Source organism: Pollachius pollachius (assembly GCF_949987615.1).
Source record: "Pollachius pollachius genome assembly, chromosome: 1".
Classification (NCBI taxonomy): Eukaryota; Metazoa; Chordata; class Actinopteri; order Gadiformes; family Gadidae; genus Pollachius; species Pollachius pollachius.
Window position 1 is genome coordinate 18132180 of NC_136934.1, and position 17802 is coordinate 18149981.

The 17802-nt window shown below is 43.6% G+C and overlaps 1 protein-coding gene across 1 annotated transcript; it reads right to left on the reverse strand.

The window, feature by feature from the left end:
• Nucleotides 1-1922: 1922 nt before the first annotated feature.
• Nucleotides 1923-8509, reverse strand: LOC307076783 (eosinophil peroxidase-like). Its single transcript, XM_079737914.1, has 15 exons — nucleotides 8466-8509; nucleotides 8285-8350; nucleotides 7522-7603; nucleotides 7232-7416; nucleotides 7008-7140; nucleotides 6661-6790; nucleotides 6336-6542; nucleotides 5872-6235; nucleotides 5174-5334; nucleotides 4831-5089; nucleotides 4409-4579; nucleotides 3921-4158; nucleotides 3584-3780; nucleotides 3451-3492; nucleotides 1923-3082 (listed from the first exon to the last, which is right to left on the reverse strand). Exons 1-15 carry the CDS (start codon nucleotides 8503-8505, stop codon nucleotides 2643-2645), a joined length of 2715 nt encoding a protein of 904 aa, XP_079594040.1. The 5' UTR covers nucleotides 8506-8509; the 3' UTR covers nucleotides 1923-2642.
• Between the last annotated feature and the right edge of the window lie 9293 nt (nucleotides 8510-17802).

Below are 17802 nucleotides of genomic sequence, written 5' to 3' on the forward strand. Positions count from 1 at the left end.
CTCAGAATTTACTGTAAGACACAAAATTCAACATCTCGATGGTCTCACAAGGGGACCAATAGGGGAGATGTTCAGAACACATGACAATTCATATTAATCTCTGGACTGCTCTACACGCCCCCACTGCAACCACGACCGTAACTAGAGAAGGGATTGAATACAATTAAACTTCACTTGATAAAAGTAGACCTTATTGATAATAATTATCCATAATTTCTTTCTATTGATCAATATTGTTATTCGTTTATGGCGACTACCATGGGACTAAGTGACATTTATAAACGGCAGAAAATCCCTGCTCAATGAATAAGCCCTAAATACATGGGAGTAAATGAACTAGGTAATAACAGGATCTACCATACGGTGAGCAAGTGGCAATGCACTGCAAACATTAAAGTTAAAGCAGAGCACACTAACCACTAACCATCTGGCATCCGAGTCCAGATGGTTCGTCCAGTGGTTGTCATGGTATATTAACAGATTGATATTACTCTCAACCATATTGCAGAACTTAATCTGACCAGCGCAATATAAGTGAGAGCAAATCGTACTAGACTACTTCTGTGAGGATTGCCTCTATTACCTCATTAGACCATATGATATCAAAGCCAACATTATCACCTCAATGGACCACACATTCATAGTGCAGAATTGTCTTGGGTTCATCACTGCCACACTGGGTGCATTTCAAATTATTATTTGAATATTGATATATATTAAATTGTTGAATATATTAAATTGTTTTTGATGCACAACAATTGAAACTGAAGCCATTTCGCTGTAGAACACCTTTCTGGCTTCCTCTTCAGGCTTGACGGTAGCCTGACAGTCTTACGTCTTATGGAGTTAAATAAAGTTAAATTAAGTTTTTTAGCTTTGACTGCTGAACCTAAAAAGAAAGAGAATGGAGGGAAATAGACGTTGTGGTCTTCTTTGTACCGGGAGCCTGTGAGTTTCTCCACAATGCTGTTTATGTCTCCAGCTTGTCTAAAGCCCCCTTTAACACTGAGGTCCCGCTAAAACACTTGGATGACCTTTCAGGCACCACTAGTGATGTTCACTATTCAAACATGGAGCTACGTTCTGGAAAATTGCCATTGTGCAACGCTTCAAACATGGCAGGCCAACGGTGGAACACACGGGCCACAGGACTGACCAGCAGATGTTTCTGCTGGACTCCACAAAGTCAAATAAGCTGCATTGATGTTGTTATGGGATCACCGGATCCCAGTCACACACAATCCCACGCAGGACATCTTCAGAGCATCACCTAGCACTCTGAGCTTCTGGTGCTCCTTATTTCAGATCTTTGGGAAGCTATCCACACTCATTCTGTGTAATGAATTATGGCATTACACAGAATGAACATAAAAAATGACATTAGCTTCCGGTGGCATCTCTGAGCTGGCCACTGTTATCACTATTACTTAAGTGTTTTCTGATGCACTTCAAAGTCACGACGATGTGACTAATGTTGAGATTGATTTGCTCACAAGACACAAACCCATTGCACTCTTAATAATGTAATCTATAAACCTAAAACATACTTTTTTTTAGCATAAAGATGCTTTCAGTAAACACATTAGCATACATAGAGAGATTGGTTATTTTAATTTAATAAAAAATGAATTATACCTTTGCCCTATTTCAGCATTTTGAAAATGATGTGTTGGGAATTCAAACCATTCTGATCTTTGGACTTTCATTTGGACCTACAACTTCTCTCTTCAACATTGTTTCATGAATGAATCTAAATAGGTTGCTGCTCCCACACAGATCTTTGACTGAACCATTTAACCATTGGCATTCCCTTACTAGAAATTACTTAACCTTCAAATTCTTCTACAATACTTATTTGAAATAAAAACATTTATCTTAACCATCTGTATCATCATCACAGCAACACAAAAATTAAAGCAACAAATAGATCACACATTTAATCAATTTGTGCCATTTAATAGCATGTCCTTAACATCATTGCAACTTTCCCATAGTGTCCCCAAATGAACGATACACGTTTAAAGGGGACATATTATACCACCAGGTGTGAGTGTGATTAGCCTTACAAGCCATTCCGAAAATCTGCCCCATATGACATCACTAGTGGGCTTGTCCACCTTGATCTGTGCTGGATAGATCAGTCTACCAGCCTACCCAGTGGACGGAAGTAAACGTTGCTCATCTATCCAACACAGATCTAGGTGGACACACCCACTAGTGATGTCATATGGGGCAGATTTTCAAAACGGCTTGTAAGGCTAATCACAACTCAAACCTGGTGGTATTATATGTCCCTTTTTAAAAAAAGGGACATATAAAATGAAAAATAAAATGGAAAATAGATCACTTGCATAATGGATTTGCTTCACTATTTGTCTTTGTATAATGTGTAATTTAATCACACCATTTAATCAACTTCTTACATGATTTGAAATCATCTAATGAATTCAATAAATGCAACCATGGCGTAAACCATTCAGTTTTTCCTCTGGCCAAGAAAACATTGATTGTATGAAGCACAAAAAAGGGAACAGAGCACGATTTTATATAAAATTCCTTAATTTATCCCAAATTTTCACATTTTTCAAAACTTCAATTCCAGTGTTCTGTTGATCGCAGCTCAGCAGAGCACAGCTCCCCTACTACACCGCGAAGAGCAGATGGCCGGAGAAGTAGCTGTCTTTGTTCAGGCCGTTTCCTCCAGAGTTGGCAACCAGGTAGACGAGGTCGCCCTTCTTCAGCGAGAGGAGGGTGCTCCCTGAGGCAGTGAGGTAGCCGCTCTGCTTGGTGGTGTACGAGTGGAGGATCAGCTCCTTGTTGCGCTTCAGATCCACACTCCCGGACTTGCCGTGGATGGTGCAGTGGAACTGGAACTCGTAGACGCCGGGCTGGTCGCAGGTGAAGAAGCCCTTCTTGACGTCGTACGCGTCCTGCCCGTTGTAGATCACACTGCTGAAGACGATGGGCACGTTGGCTTTGGGGTAACTCTCGGCCAGTCGTACCGAGAAACCGACGGCAGGCGTGGACCCGGGAGGGCCGGGCGGACCTCGGGGGCCCTGGGGTCCGGGCGGGCCGCGATATTCTGATGGTTAAAAAGATAAACCATATGGTTCTTATTGACTGACAGCCCAGCATGATAGAGGCATAGCTAATGCATCTGCTCATAACTAGCTTATACTGCTCCAAACTAGCTCATACTGCTCCAAACAAGCTCCTACTGCTCCAAACTAGCTCATACTGCTCCAAACTAGCTCATACTGCTCCAAACTAGCTCATACTGGGATACAATTGGCTACTCAGATCTACTAGAAGTTAAATTGGTAAAATACATTTGAAAGGGAAGTTGGCCTTCCCAACCTGTGCTGCGGCTAAGGGGCTGGAGCTCATGGTGGTTGAAACGTTAAACTGGGGTTATTTTACTTTCTGAAATAAGGAGCACACTGGCCATACCTGGGTCGCGTGGTTGTCCTGTGGTTGAATCAGCCTCATCCTCTGTAGAAAGGAACCATAAATAAGAGTTAGAGTTAAAAGAAAGCAGCAGTGAGTGCTTGTGCCATTCCATCCTTAGGGAGCATCCACTCACCGTTCTCTTTCCATGGGCTGAGGTCAAAGCTTGGGATCTTCTCACACTTGGTGTAGCCAGACCGGGGCTTGTATTCAAAGGGTCTCTCTGGGACTTCAACAATGCCCGTGTTGTCACACATTATGCGGGCAAGCGATGCGCTCATCATGGATTTCCGTTGGGCTCCTGTGAAGACCCCGTCGTTCTCCCACCAAAGTCTGAAATGGACGTTCATTCATTCTTTCAGCCTCTCAGGAACACAACTACTTTGTTCGTATCTATACAATCTAAACCCTCAAATCGTGACGCAGAGGGTGTGGCATGAGTGTAGAGGGAGAGGGGGCAGTATTGTAATTACCTGTCTCCCTGGCGGATGTTTTGGAACTGGACGCTGATGAGACAGGCGAACAGTTCGCCCACCCGCCCTCCCGGGACGAAGGGCTCGGCCACGCCACCCAGGAACACGTCGATGTTGTAAGGAGTGCCGTAGAGGTCAATCAGGTTCTCGGCCAGCTCAGTGTTGTTTAGAACCGCTGCCAGCTCATCCACGTCTCTGGGCTGTGAGAGGTTGCAGAACTTGCGCCAGTCGTTGTATCCTTTTACACAAGAATAAAAAAACATATCAAACATTTTTTTCTTTTTTTTTGTATCTGTCTAAATCTAGCCTGAATCACACCAAATGGTTCCAACTGATATGACCTCATGACCTCATGACCTAGCCCAAACCTTAAACAACCGATGTTGATTTATCGCTTATAATCATGGGGGGGTCCAGAGTGGGAGTGGGGGGGGTCCAGAGTGGGATGGCGTGAGGGGGGGGGGGGGGATCGGCAGGGGGAAGGTTACCTGGGATGCCATGGTCACGTCCCCTCTGCAGGTTCAGGGATGCCAGGTCTAGAGCCAGGTCTTCAACGAACTTGAACAGACGGTCTCTCAGGTCGGTGTTCATCATCATGTCCTGAGTGTTCAGCTTTGCCCTCTGACCCACCAGCCCTCGGAGGATCGGGTCCACACCCCCTGAGAGGCAGAACAGGGTCACAATAATAATAAGAAGAATAGTAGTAATAAGAATAATAAATGCAATTCATGCCTTTTTCCCTGGCTCAAGCACACTTTACATGAGGCCATCAGTATAATCCACACAGTCGACATCCAATAAAAAATTAAACAGGGGACACAGAGGTCAACAAGGTCAGAAGGCCCAGGCACAGGTGAACCCCTGGTCTGGAGTCAGTTTCGAAATGGGTAGAATAAAAGATAAGGTGTACCTTCAAAAACAATTCTCCATGGAGCGAAGAAGGCCTTGTGCAGCATCACGTTGCCGAACTCGGAGTGTTCCTTGAAGTTCTCGTCCAGACGGAAGATGACGGGCTGGACAGCGAGGTGAGCGAAGCGGTAGGCCGCCGTGGCGAACACGTTGGAGATGCTGGGGTCCACGGCCTCACTGTACCCGGGGTAGGTGGACAGCCGTTTGGCGATGACGGTTGGTCCGACAATGTGCCGCAGGTAATCCCGGAAGGTAATGACCTAACATTGGAGTGGAAAGGCGCCAACTGTGAGTATGCTCAGTGGGACAGATTAAAAAGAGATCTTTGTTGATGTCAGTCCTACCTGGAAGTACCCCCCCATGATTTTGCGGGCCTCTTGGTACAACCTCTCGCCGCTCCAGTGGGGGTTGAGCTTAGCGAGAGCGCGGGCCAACCGGTTATGTTCCCGCATCAACAGCGTGTGCAAGGATGTCAGCGCAATATTCTCATTGGTTCGTTCGTCACCTTGGAGACATGACACAAAACTAAAAGTTCACGGCTGCTAATCGTATGATCACATCCTTCTTCAACGCTTCCACACTTGGAAATATAGAAGGATTTTTTCCTAGTGAAACTGGTTAACTGCATTGTCATATTACAATTTGGATGTCACAAAATATCCTCTTATAGAACAAAAACAGCAACCTCCGGGCAGATACAGAGAGCCCTTTAGGACCAGCAAGACTGAATGCTGATGCTTTATTTCAGCTCAGCGCTAGGGGAGCTTCAGGTATCTAAAGCTCAAGTACCAACATGTTCTTTAAGGGGAACGGTCAAGCTCTCATTTAACTATACCAAGATTACTGCTTCATAAGTATGTTGGTAAAAATTGTTAAATGCAACATTGACTCTCAATATTGCAAATATTGCGTAAAAGTTAGATAATTGACCTTTGGACCAATGACGTCAAAGGTCCAACATGTTGGATCTTTGACGTCATTGATCTGATTTGGAGAAGGTCCAACATCTCCGTCCTAATTTGCTCCGATGTTTTCCTCTTACCAGCCACGAAGCAGGGGACCTCTTGTGCGTCCGGTTCGCCGGTGATGGCGGCGCGGTTGGTGCACATGTTGTTGGTCATGCTGGTGAAGGGGAGGAGTTCCCGACCGCTGTCGTTGTACATGGCGTTGACCCTCAGGAGCCCAAGGTCGCTGCTGAGGTCTCGCAGTTTGGTGGCTAGGCTGACGTCTGATCCGTAGACCTGCCCCGAGTCGATGTAGGCGGTCAGGGTGTTCATCTGCTGACGCACGGCCCGGCCTCCAAACAGAAAGCCTGTGTTCCCCGAGCCGCACGCCGCCGCCGAGCGGAAGAAGGGCATGCACTTCGGGCTATCCGAGTTCTTCAGGCGACGGTCATTGTCTGGGAACTTTAGTGAAGGTGAGAAGAGACAAGACGGGCTACATGAATGATGTGGATCTAGGATGGGACCCCCCTCTAGTGCCGTGTGTGTTGCTGGAGTTACCGACCAACATAGGAAAGCAGGGCTCCTTCATGTCGCACGTCTCGGCGCAGTCGATCCCGTCGTTGAATGAGCGGATGACGGGGATGTGCGGGGTGAAGGTGAGGTCGTGGTCGGTCCACTGGCCGAAGATGGTCACCAGGTGGGTGTACAGTGGGTCACTGATAAGGTCATCGTTCCGTGCACTGAAGATTTGGTTTGACACTTTCCGCACCTGGTCAGAAGAAGGGGATAATTGGTGATCTTGGTCAAACAACAAACCAAGTAGAAAATGGAAAAACTCTTATCTCTGCTCCAAATATGTCAGAATAAGTAAATGGTTTATTAATTACAATAGGGAGGAGGTGGTTGTTCTTCTTGACTTTGGGGTCCCAGCCAATGGGCAGGGAGAAGCCGTCTTGGTACTTGGCGGGCAGCCAGCGGGTAAAGGGGGTGTTGGCGGCGCCCAGGCGGGTGTTCTTCCTGAAGGAGATAGTCACATATACCTGGTTGGCCCCTCGCTTACCCACACACTGGATAGACTGATACAGACCGGCTCACGTCAGTAGAGCAGAGGTCAAGAGACAGAGTGTGGTGTTCTCTAGCATCCTACCAACACTCACAGGGCCACACTTGAAGCCCTGTGGGGCCACTAAAGATCTCAGGACCGACTCAAAGGGGTTAGAAAATAAACAATTACTTGTTGTTGCATTCGCTGTTGGTGGTGCGAAACCTCTCTAGATTGGGCGTGGTTTTGCAAGACGGGGAGCGAAGCCTCGCAGAGCAACCTGTTATATCAGCGATGGTTTTCAGGTCTTCTTCCATAATCAGATCTGGGTGATGGAAACAGAAAGGAAGAGGTCAGCCAACCAGCAGCGCCCGGGACGTATGGTGGAGGTACTGGTTATGAAATCATGGGTCTACCTGTGGCGTTAATGGAGCGCTTGTGCACGCGGTGCTCCTGCAGAGACCTCTTCTGCAGCAGCTGGATGGCGTGGTCCATGTAGTCTGAGGCGCGGACGGCGGAGCGGGAGAGACCAGACGGCTGTTTGAGGAGCCTCAGGATGTCTGAAGGGCTCACTCTGTTCCTCCGAACACGTGAAAGGCTCCTACGAACAGAAGGAGAGGCCTTTTCTGTTAATCAATCCTATGACCACTTCATGTTTATCTTGTGTGATGAATCCATGTTTCGGTAATCGATTTGGGACACTTACTCTCGTCTTGAGTACTCGTAGTCCTGATCCACCTTCGCCATGGCCTCCTTGACGATGTTCTCAACGAAGACCCTGTGGTCACCTGAATAGAAATGGATGCCCATCTTGCTATTTAGCAATAGAACTTTCACATCAAGCCGTGTCAATAAGTTAGATTTAATTATTAATGGTTTATGAGCTCCATGACTGATTGGATCTTTTTTTCCAGATTATATTTATTTTTGTCTTTTAATTATATAATTTAGCCACCAGTCACTTGCAGTTCTGAGAAGCAACCAGGAGGTGGCAGTGCCCCCGTAACAACACCTTGGTATGAGTGAGACTTATTACAGTTGGTTTTTTCGATTTTAGCAATGCATTACCAAAATGGAACACCAAAGTACCCTTCTATTTTTCTACCTTGTCCATGCTTTTTTTTTATAGCTTTGAATGCCTTTTGAGGTTGAAATCCAAAATCCAATATGTGCTACTTTTGGTGTAAAAGAGAATAATGTGAAAGTGTTGTTGGTAACTGTGCTGTAAGTGGGATAAACCACTCCAAGGTGTCCCGGTAATGGAAACGTTTTATTATTTTATTCATGGCAAAAAATGTTTTATTTAATTTTTGTAAAATAATGTACTATTTTATTTTTGTAAAATAATGTATTATTTTCCATTAACTGGACCCCTTTAACAGAGCATCTGGCCCCAGGCTCCCATGTCATAAGGTACGAACTGCCGCTGCATCGATTATCACAAAAATATTATAAGATGGAGCACTTACCAGTACTAGCATTGCACTGCAACCCAACAAGAGCCACAGTCAGCAGACAAAGAAACTCATACATATCTGGAAAAGGTTTACATTGGTTATGTTTAATCAACATGTAGAGGCCTACCAAATACACAGTATGACCAAATATAATGTAGTTTAAAATGTAGGATATGTGTTAGGAAATACCAACCTGCAGTGTCCGTCCCTCCCCAAGAAAATACCCATAACATAGGTAGGTTATGTTTTATACCTTAGAGAGAGACACACCCCTTCTGGGGCAGGCCTACTTGACCTGGGGTTAGCTGATGCCTGTGTCACACCAATTAATTCTCTTTGAAAATAACTTAAAAATAAGTACTAATCAACATAAAACTTGATTGGCTCGTGTAAATGTGAAACCTCCTAAAAGATTTTGTAAGAAGTTAAGGAGAAATAAGGAGAAAATAAAGAGAAATAAGGAAAAATTTAGTAGAAATAACCACAAATAACTTACACTTAAAAGCTTGTTGAAAAGCGTTTTGTCTCTACGTACAATCTGCTACATTTCATTGGTCTATATAGTGACCTCTGTTTTCCACTCACTAAGTAACAACGAGGACGTTTGAAGAATTTAGTACATTGTTTCCAATACAAATGGCTTGTAGAACAGATATCCATATAGTGTGACTTCATTTGAGAAACCCTTTATTGTACTTTTCTATAGGTGTCTATATTTGTTCCTTTCTTTACTTTGGATATTAAGGGCAAATCACCCAGCAACTTGGCATTGAAACTCATTTAGTCCATAATTACTGGTATGGGGAATATACAATGACACGGATGGCGGTAATCCACACCCTTCAAGGATCATTTGGACAACAAAAAGGACGACAATTAAAATAAAATAATACTCATAGTAGTTTTACTAATAGTCTAATATACCCACTTTGAAAATGACCTTGTTGATGAGGATGGTTGAAGGGTTGAAAAGCGTCTGTTATACATTTATATAGAAAAACAAGTTGATTCAGAAAGAAAGCAAAGACACACAAAAAACATCTACGGAATTATTTACGATAAGCATTTTGTCTTTCCTTCCATCTGAAGTAATGCAGGAGAGCAGCATTCTTCCTTTTCAATGTAACTGGGTGTGTGACCTCATCGGGTGTTTCGGGTCTTGCAACAGACACTGTCTCCCAGGCAACCCAGCCGGAATTGATCAAGTTAAGTACCTCACCCACGACTCTCCTCTCCTGACCCACAGCCACCTTGAGGCAATTTCGGCTGCCTCTGCGACCATTGTTGTTGCCCTTCGTTTGCTTGCTCCTGTGATGCCCAGCATGTTGTAGACCATTGGTCGCCAACCCGTCGATCGCGATCGACTGGTCGATCTTTGAGGCTTTCCATGTAGATCCCGAAAATAATAGAAAAATAAATACACAATATCCTATATTATGCATGATACATTTTCATAATAAGTATAGCAAGCACATCTCTCCCTCTCTGGAGGCCTACTATTTTTTTCAGTGTAGCAGCGCTGCATTTAACAGTAGGGCGTGGGGCGCGAACGTCAATATTGGCCTGTTGCTACGGTACGCCTCTCTGGTGATAGCTAGCATAGCAGAGGCTCCACGAAAGAAGACGAAAACGTACAACTTCCATTCAGAATGGGAAGAGGAGTTTATTTATACTTTGGTGAAAGACAAGTGTGTGTGCATGTTATGCCACCAAACACAAGCACTGTTCAGCACCACAAAACCAACCACTCGAAATTCAAAGACAGCTACCCCCCCAAAGAGCGCAATCCGTGCAAGAAAAATTGAGGGGCTGAAATCGGGGTTGAAGGCCCAGCAATCGCTTTTCACAAAACCCGTTACGCAAAATAAGGCTGCTACTGAAGCATCCCTTTGCATTAGCCACCTGCTAGCTAAACACAAGAAACCTTTCACAGATGGAGATTTAATCAAAGAAGCAACGGCCATCACCGCAGAGACAGTTTTCAACGACTTCAAAAACAAAGACGACATTAGAACTGCACTTCGTGGTGTACCGCTTGGCCCTGCGACAGTGACAAGGAGGGCTGAATCACTGTCAGAGGACGTGGATCGACAAGTATTAAAAGACTTGTCCCGCTGTGAATAGCTTTCTCTACAGTTCGATGAATCCCTGGATGTAATGAACACATCCCAGCTTGTTGTATTCGTCAGAATGGCTTTCCAGGATTCTACAACCAATGAGGACTTCCTTACTCTTTTGCACTTAAAGGAGAGAACGAGAGGTGAGGATATTTACCAGGAGTTCAAAAAGTATATAGATGAAAACGGCATCCCCATTAATAAACTAGTTGCCATTACTACTGATGGGGCCCCGGCAATGCGAGATGTGCGGGCAGGTTTCTCAGCGCTATGCCGTAATGACCCCAAATTTCCCGCATTCATGGATTATCACTGTGTTATCCATCAACAGGCCTTGGTTGGGAAAGTCTTGGACTTTTTCCCCATGTCATGACACTGGTGGTCAAACTGATAAACTCGATTAGAGCAAAAGTGCTTCAGCACCGCTTATTCAAGGCGTTATTGGATGAGCTCGATGCCGCATACGGAGACCTGCTTCTCCACACTGAAGTCCGGTGGTTGAGTCACCGGACTGCAAAGTGTTGCAGTGATCTGTTGACTTGCTGCCTGAGACTTTTTTGTCAAAAAGGAACGAGGAGCACGAGGAACTGTCCGATGATGCGTGGCTACTGGATATCGGGTTTTTGACAGACCTAACGGCAAAACTTAACACACTCAACAACGAGCTGCAGGGAAAGGACAGAGACCTGCCCCACATGATTAGCGCAGTGAATGGGTTCAAGGCCAAGCTGGGTGTTTGGACCACACACCTAAAGAACAAGAGGCTGACCCACTTCCCCAACCTGGAGAAAATGTCACACGCCATCAAAAACAAGGATGTTTTTAACCCTGAGCAGTACTCTGCCCAGCTGGACAAAGTGAGAAGTGACTTTTGGGGACTGGTCAGCAAAGAGAAGTATCCTCTCCTCACTGCATGTGCACTATGAGTGAGGGCCTACTTTGGATCTACTTATCTTTGTGGAATGGCGTTTTCACAAATGAAAATAATCAAATCAAAGTACAGGAGCTGCCTTACAGACCAACACCTCACTGACTGTCTCAGGCTGGCTGTCTGTAGCTATGAGCCAAACTTCAAGGCACTCACTGACAGTATTCAGTCACAGCCATCACACTAATTTGAGCAACATGACTGCAAGAGTTTTGCCTTTAGATGGCGTTGTGAGGTAATGCTGCTTTAGATGGGACATGGCGCTAACTTAATTGCACTGACTGAGAATTTTATTAGCACACATTACAGTTCCACTTTCTAAAATGTGAATCATACATTTGTTAACTTCCATGTGGGTATTAGTATCTGTCCACTGCAAGTGTGTAGATTTTTTCCTCTTTGTTGTGTTGTGTTTGCTGTGTTGTGTGTGTGTTGTGCAAATACAGTTGTACAATATTATAAATGGGAAATAGGGCACATGGCTTTATTTTTTGTTTTCAGTTAGTTTTGCTGAGCAAAGAATTACATGTAATTCATACAATTAGACTCAATAAAAGGCCTTAAATTGGAAATACATTCTGCGCTGTCTGTTTTTTCTCAAGTCTTCAATAGGTAGATCTTGCCTTTCACACAGGTTGAGGTCAGAGATCTTGGGCTTAAAATGGTTGATGACCACTGTTGTAGACCATACAGAGGGACTGGCCTCGAACCCTCTGCTCCCTACTTCGATGGGCTCACACCTCGCTTGCCACCCCTTTGAGCGGCACTGCTCCACCAGCTCGGCATACTTCGCTCTCTATGGAGCCAGTATCCTGCCATAATTCAAACCTGAAAAAAAAAGTTGCAAAGGCTTGTAAGTCTGGGTTTGAAAACTCAACACCTTGTAAAAAAGGTTTTGCAACACTGAAAAAAGTACGGAACCTACGGAACCCGTAAAGGGACACCGGGGAAAATAAATAAAAATTAAACGTTTCAGACCTTTGACTGTCATGAGTTTCAAAACGAATCCGCGACAGAACACTGCCAATAATCACGTGACTCAAAGCTTGCGCCTGTGTGGTCAAATCTCTGAAAAGTCAGTTCTGAAAAAATACATTGCAATGGTGTAAATTTACACCTTTACAAGATTTTAAAAATAAATATTCAACCTTTCAAAACTTATTTCTCAATGTATGAACACCTGTTTGCAGAATCCCATTTACAAGGTTTCAAAACCGGGAAACAATGAAATACACTGTTAGAACAGTGCCAGATTTGAAACTCTGCAAATGCACTGGTGACATTTTTTAAACTTTAAAAATGTGTTTGTGAAAAAAAATTGAACTTTGAAAATGATGAAGAAGATAAAATAGACCACAAAATCATGTTTTCAGATGTTTTAATTTTTTTTTCAGGGAGGAAGAGCTATAATCTCTTTTTTTCGGTGTTGCAAAACCTTTTTTACAAGGTGTTGAGTTTGCAAACCCAGACTTACAAGCCATTGAAACTTTTTTTTTCAGGTTTGAATTATGGCGGGATACTGGCTCCATATATCTCTCCCTCTCGTTGGCTTCCTCGATGCGCTCTTCCCAAGGGACGGTGAGCTCCAAGAGGAAAATCTGCTTTTAGGCTTCGGAGAGCAGCAACATGTCCGGCCTAGGTGTGATATTTTATGCATTCAGTTTAATGCATAAAATATCCTATATTTGTTTCCAAAAAAAATATGTTTGAGAGCCACAGGATTAATAGGCCTCATGTTGCCATGGGCTAAAATACCCACGAGAAGGACTGCATCACTACCACATGCAGAGAAAACATGAAGAGCATGCGGTTAAGGGCCTACCTGCTCAGTAGACGGCACCACATGAACATCCTCCAGGCGGCCGAGCCACATGGCCAGAGGCAACAACATGGCCGCAGAACCCTGAGGTGTACATGTCCATAAGAACCAGAGGCAACAACATGGCCGCAGAGCCCTGAGGTGTACATGTCCATAAGAACCAGAGGCAACAACATGGCCGCAGAGCCCTGAGGTGTACATGTCCGTAAGAAGCAGAGGCACCAACATGGCCGCAGAGCCCTGAGGTGTACACGTCCGTAAGAACCAGAAGCACCAACATGGCCGCAGAGCCCTGAGGTGTACATGTCCGTAAGAAGCAGAGGCAACAACATGGCCGCAGAGCCCTGAGGTGTACATGTCCGAAGAATGTAGTTTGGGGTATCCGAAATGTTCTTTTTGACTAGGCAAAACTGAATTACAGATATCTGCAACACATATCCAATCTAGTGAATTTATGTCAAATTGGCTTCCCATATGACAATTCTGGCTGCCTTAATTTCGCCTAGTCTAAACTAATTCAAGATATCTGTAATTACATTTTGACTAGGCGGAATGAATTATAACTAGTCATTTTGACTAGTCATAATTCTGAAAAAGGACATGTAGATATCTTGAATTGAGGTGAATTAAAGATATCTTGAATTGGAATTGTGACTAGTCAGAATCAAATTGTAGATATCTCAAACTGGAATTACAGATATCTACAATTCAGTTGCAGATATCCGTTATCCACATTGTGGATACCTGCTATTTAATTGTAGATATCTGTAATGAAAACCCCATAGACATGAATGGCAAAAGTGACGTCATTTCTCCTAGGAGGATTGTCTTTGTGGATATCTGAAATGACAATTGTGGATAGGAAGAATGTAGTTGCAGATATCCAAAATGTTCTTTTTGACTATGCAAAACTGAATTACAGATATCTGCAACACATATCCAGTCTAGTGAATTTATGTCAAATTGGTTTGCCATACTGTCTAGCCAACGCAGCAACACCTATAGCCAAGCGCCCCCTGGAACCGCGGAGCCAGCATTTACATCAGAATAAAACCAAAACCGTCAATGTGTGCAGGTTCCGGGAGGGTAATTTGGGGTGCTAGCTCAAGCAGGCAATTTACCTCGGGCAGTGTAAACACGTGGACCGTGTCGCAAAAAAGGCGTGCATAAGACGGGCATATTTGGCAGTGTAAAAACGTCTAGTGTTAGTCAATGTGTGTGTGTGTGTGTGTGTGTGTGTGTGTGTGTGTGTGTGTGTGTGTGTGTGTGTGTGTCATCACTTCTAGTAACCAGGAAACGTGTTAATGACGTTATTCTTTCACTTCTAGTTAATCGAGATAAGCTCACAAAATGAGGCTTGTACAGTTGGCATTGGCATTTCGCTTCTACGGGAAGTATACGCAATGTGTAGGAAGCGCCTAGCTTCTAGCCATATAAATGGGGTCCCCACACACACACAAAGGCCGATATATAACATCAAATTTCCAATCCATTCATAATTTTAGTGCCAGTGAAACTAGGAATACTGTAACCATTTAAGTTAGGTTCCGCAAAGTCCGAAATGGCTAGCTTTGGTGAAAATCACCTTGGGCTGGAACAGGTGGAATTCTCACACTCTCACGCTCTGAACTCAAATAGAAGTTACTGGGACGAACTGAAAACATACTAATGTTTGAACAAAGATTATTGGAAAAATTATTATGGTTAAAAAGTTGCGAACCATCAGGTCATGTAAGATCATGTTCCTGATATAAAAAAAGTTCTACAGCTATCTTTTGTAACTTTATATAGGCATTGTTGTTCAGCGATAAATCACTGCTGGCAAAAAAGCATCATACATGTGTTCTAGGAAGTTAGTTTCCTCTGTCAGCCTAACCTTTTAAAACATTCCATTGGAACATTGAGACCAAAGGGTTTGTATTTATGTGAGAATCACTGGATTTCCCCCAGTCAATCATCTGGCTTCAGAGAGGAAGCAAAAGCAGGACGGGGCTGCCGAGGGGACAAGTTGTGTGGGTGGAAGGAACCTGTTAGGACCCTTGGTCGTGGTTTGAAGAGAGGATCAACTCATCCCGGAAGGGCTGGAGATTCTGACAAACAAGCAGCAAACAGGGCAGAAGGATGTTTGCAAAATCAACCACCTCCCTGAACCAGGCTTCATACCGTCCTCCTCCAGCTGTAGAGGGTCTCAGGCCGCCCTCCGCCACTGTCGTCTTTAACGTCCCGATTATGGTGAAGCTGTACTTTCACTTTCCTCTAGTTGTTCCTCTCGTTGTTCCCGGTTCTTTATTTGTTCTTAATATAGTTTGTATGATCAAGTTCTCCAAATTTCTTTGACTGCTAACAAATACTGACAGTCATGACCTTCAAGTAGCAAATATATATATACACTATATATAGTTGCTCTGAATGTATTTTCCCAGTAGTATCTACATTCAAACTGCAGTTTCCTGAAAGCATAGATGTATTGTTTTTTTATTCTGGTCCTGTAATTTATCATCACACACACACACACACACACACACACACACACACACACACACACACACACACACACACACACACACCAGATAACAAGTAAAACCATCAGTCAGGGAATCCAAGAGGGAAGTTGGCGTCAACTGACCTGGAACCAGTTGTTCAATGGGTTTACCTGCATTCCAGTGATGACGGACGTGCTACTGCCAGTCACTAGGACTGCCTGGAAAACATCAACCTTACTGGAATTACAAGCCATCAGAACAAAGGTCTGACAAAAATAACTCTCAGGATAATACAACAAAAATATTATTTATTTTTATTTTGTGTAAAGTGTATTCAATTCTTGGTATTGTTGAGCCTTAACCAACTAATGACTTGATCAACTTTTTAATTTGAGTGTGTATAAAAAGTTATAACATTGATTTGATTTGGAGATAATAGTGCATCCTATCTTGGGATTATGGTTTCCAGTAGAAGGGTGGGTTGGTTGGGATGACCAATCAACACGGTATCCAAGTCTTTAAACCCATGACTTAACCACAGTTAACATTTATCTGTAGTTCATCAGCATACAAACGCAGCCCAGCATAACAAACTACTAACTAAGACCTCCCCAAGGTCACGTTAGAAACACCTTCAAATCGCTGCACAAATGAATGTTGATATTGGGACCAAAAGCAAAAGGTGTTGAGTAAATTCAACTGTGTTATTCCAATCATTGCCTCCCCGACTGTTAACCTTAAATAGTAATCTGGAGGAGAACTTTGAATCAGACCTCTTGGATGTGAACAGGCAGTTTGCTCATAAGAGAAGACATTCAACATGCATCAGGTGGTTTGCTTCATTCAAGGTGTCTGCTGTCAATAAATGTATGATCTGTATGATGATCAATAAAACAATTTTAATAATAAAATTATTATTATTAAAAGTCATTGAAATGCTATTCAGGGCAGTGCTTAAACCCTTGTCAGGCGCGGGTTTGAGCATACACCACGTCTTCCTTCACCCGGAGGTGCTTTGGATTTCAATTGTCAGCCTGTTGGTTCCCTCTGCAGATCAATCTGGCCTCCAGCCAGCCGAACGCCACTGCCAAAAATCACAGGAATGATGGCAGTGACCAGAGCGGAACGGAGAGAGTTTCCACTCAACACAGAGGAATTTAGAACAATTAAAAAAGCATTTCGAATTGCGAAAGCATTGCATAGGAAATATGAATAACAAAGATTGAATAACAAAGTTGAAAGTTCGACAGCAATTTGGACTGAAGGCTTTTCTCAGAATTCACCTTAAGACACATTTCGATGGTCTCACGAGGGGACCAATAGGGAAGATGTTCAGAAGACATGAAAAATCATATTAATCTCTGGACTGCTCTACACGCCCCCATTGCAACCCCGACCCTAACTAGAGAAGGGATTAAATACAATTAAACTTCACTTGATAAAAGTAGATCTTATTGATAATAATCATCCATATTTTCTTCATTTTGATCAATATTGTTATTAGTTTATGGCTACTACTATGAGACTTAATGACATTTATAAACGGCAGAAAATCCCTGCTCAATGAATAAGCCCTAAATACATGGGAGAAAATTAACTAGGTAATAACAGGATCTACCATACAATTACAATTACAATTAGGGCATTTAGCAGATGCTTTTATCCAAAACGACTTACATCGGTTAATACACACTTTGACACACCGACGGCAGAGTCAACCATGCAAGGCGACAGCAAGCTCGTCAGGATCAGTTAGGGTTAAGTGTCTTGCTCAGGTACACATAAACACTCAGCTAGGAGAAGCTGGGGATCGAACTAGCAACCTTTCGGACATTTACAAACGGCAGAAAAATCCCTGCTCAATGAATAAGCCCTAAATACATGGGAGTAATTTAACTAGGTAATAACAGGATCTACCATACGGTGAGCAAGTGGCAATGCACTGTAAACACTGGCTACTGGTCAAGGTGGGTGAGCCTAATGCACTGTATGCACTGGCTACTGGTCAAGGTGGGTGAGCCTAATGCACTGTATGCACTGGCTACTGGTCAAAGTGGTCGGGCTTAGAGAGCAGTTGCCTTCCATTGCACATATTCATTATTTACTTGGCTGCCCATGTACTAAGCAGCCTTATCTGTTGTTGTGTTGTTGTACATGGTGTGGATAAGGCCGTTAACGAAGCC

Bases quoted from the DNA above. Each gene is read 5' to 3' on its own strand.
- LOC307076783 (XM_079737914.1), bottom strand. From the start codon at position 8,505: ATGTTATGGGTATTTTCTTGGGGAGGGACGGACACTGCAG. The intron at 6,236-6,335 runs GTCGGTAACTCC...CCTTCACTAAAG, and splicing joins AGCCCTGCTTTCCTATGTTG to TTCCCAGACAATGACCGTCG. The intron at 3,083-3,450 runs GTATGGCCAGTG...TTTAACCATCAG, and splicing joins AGGACAACCACGCGACCCAG to AATATCGCGGCCCGCCCGGA.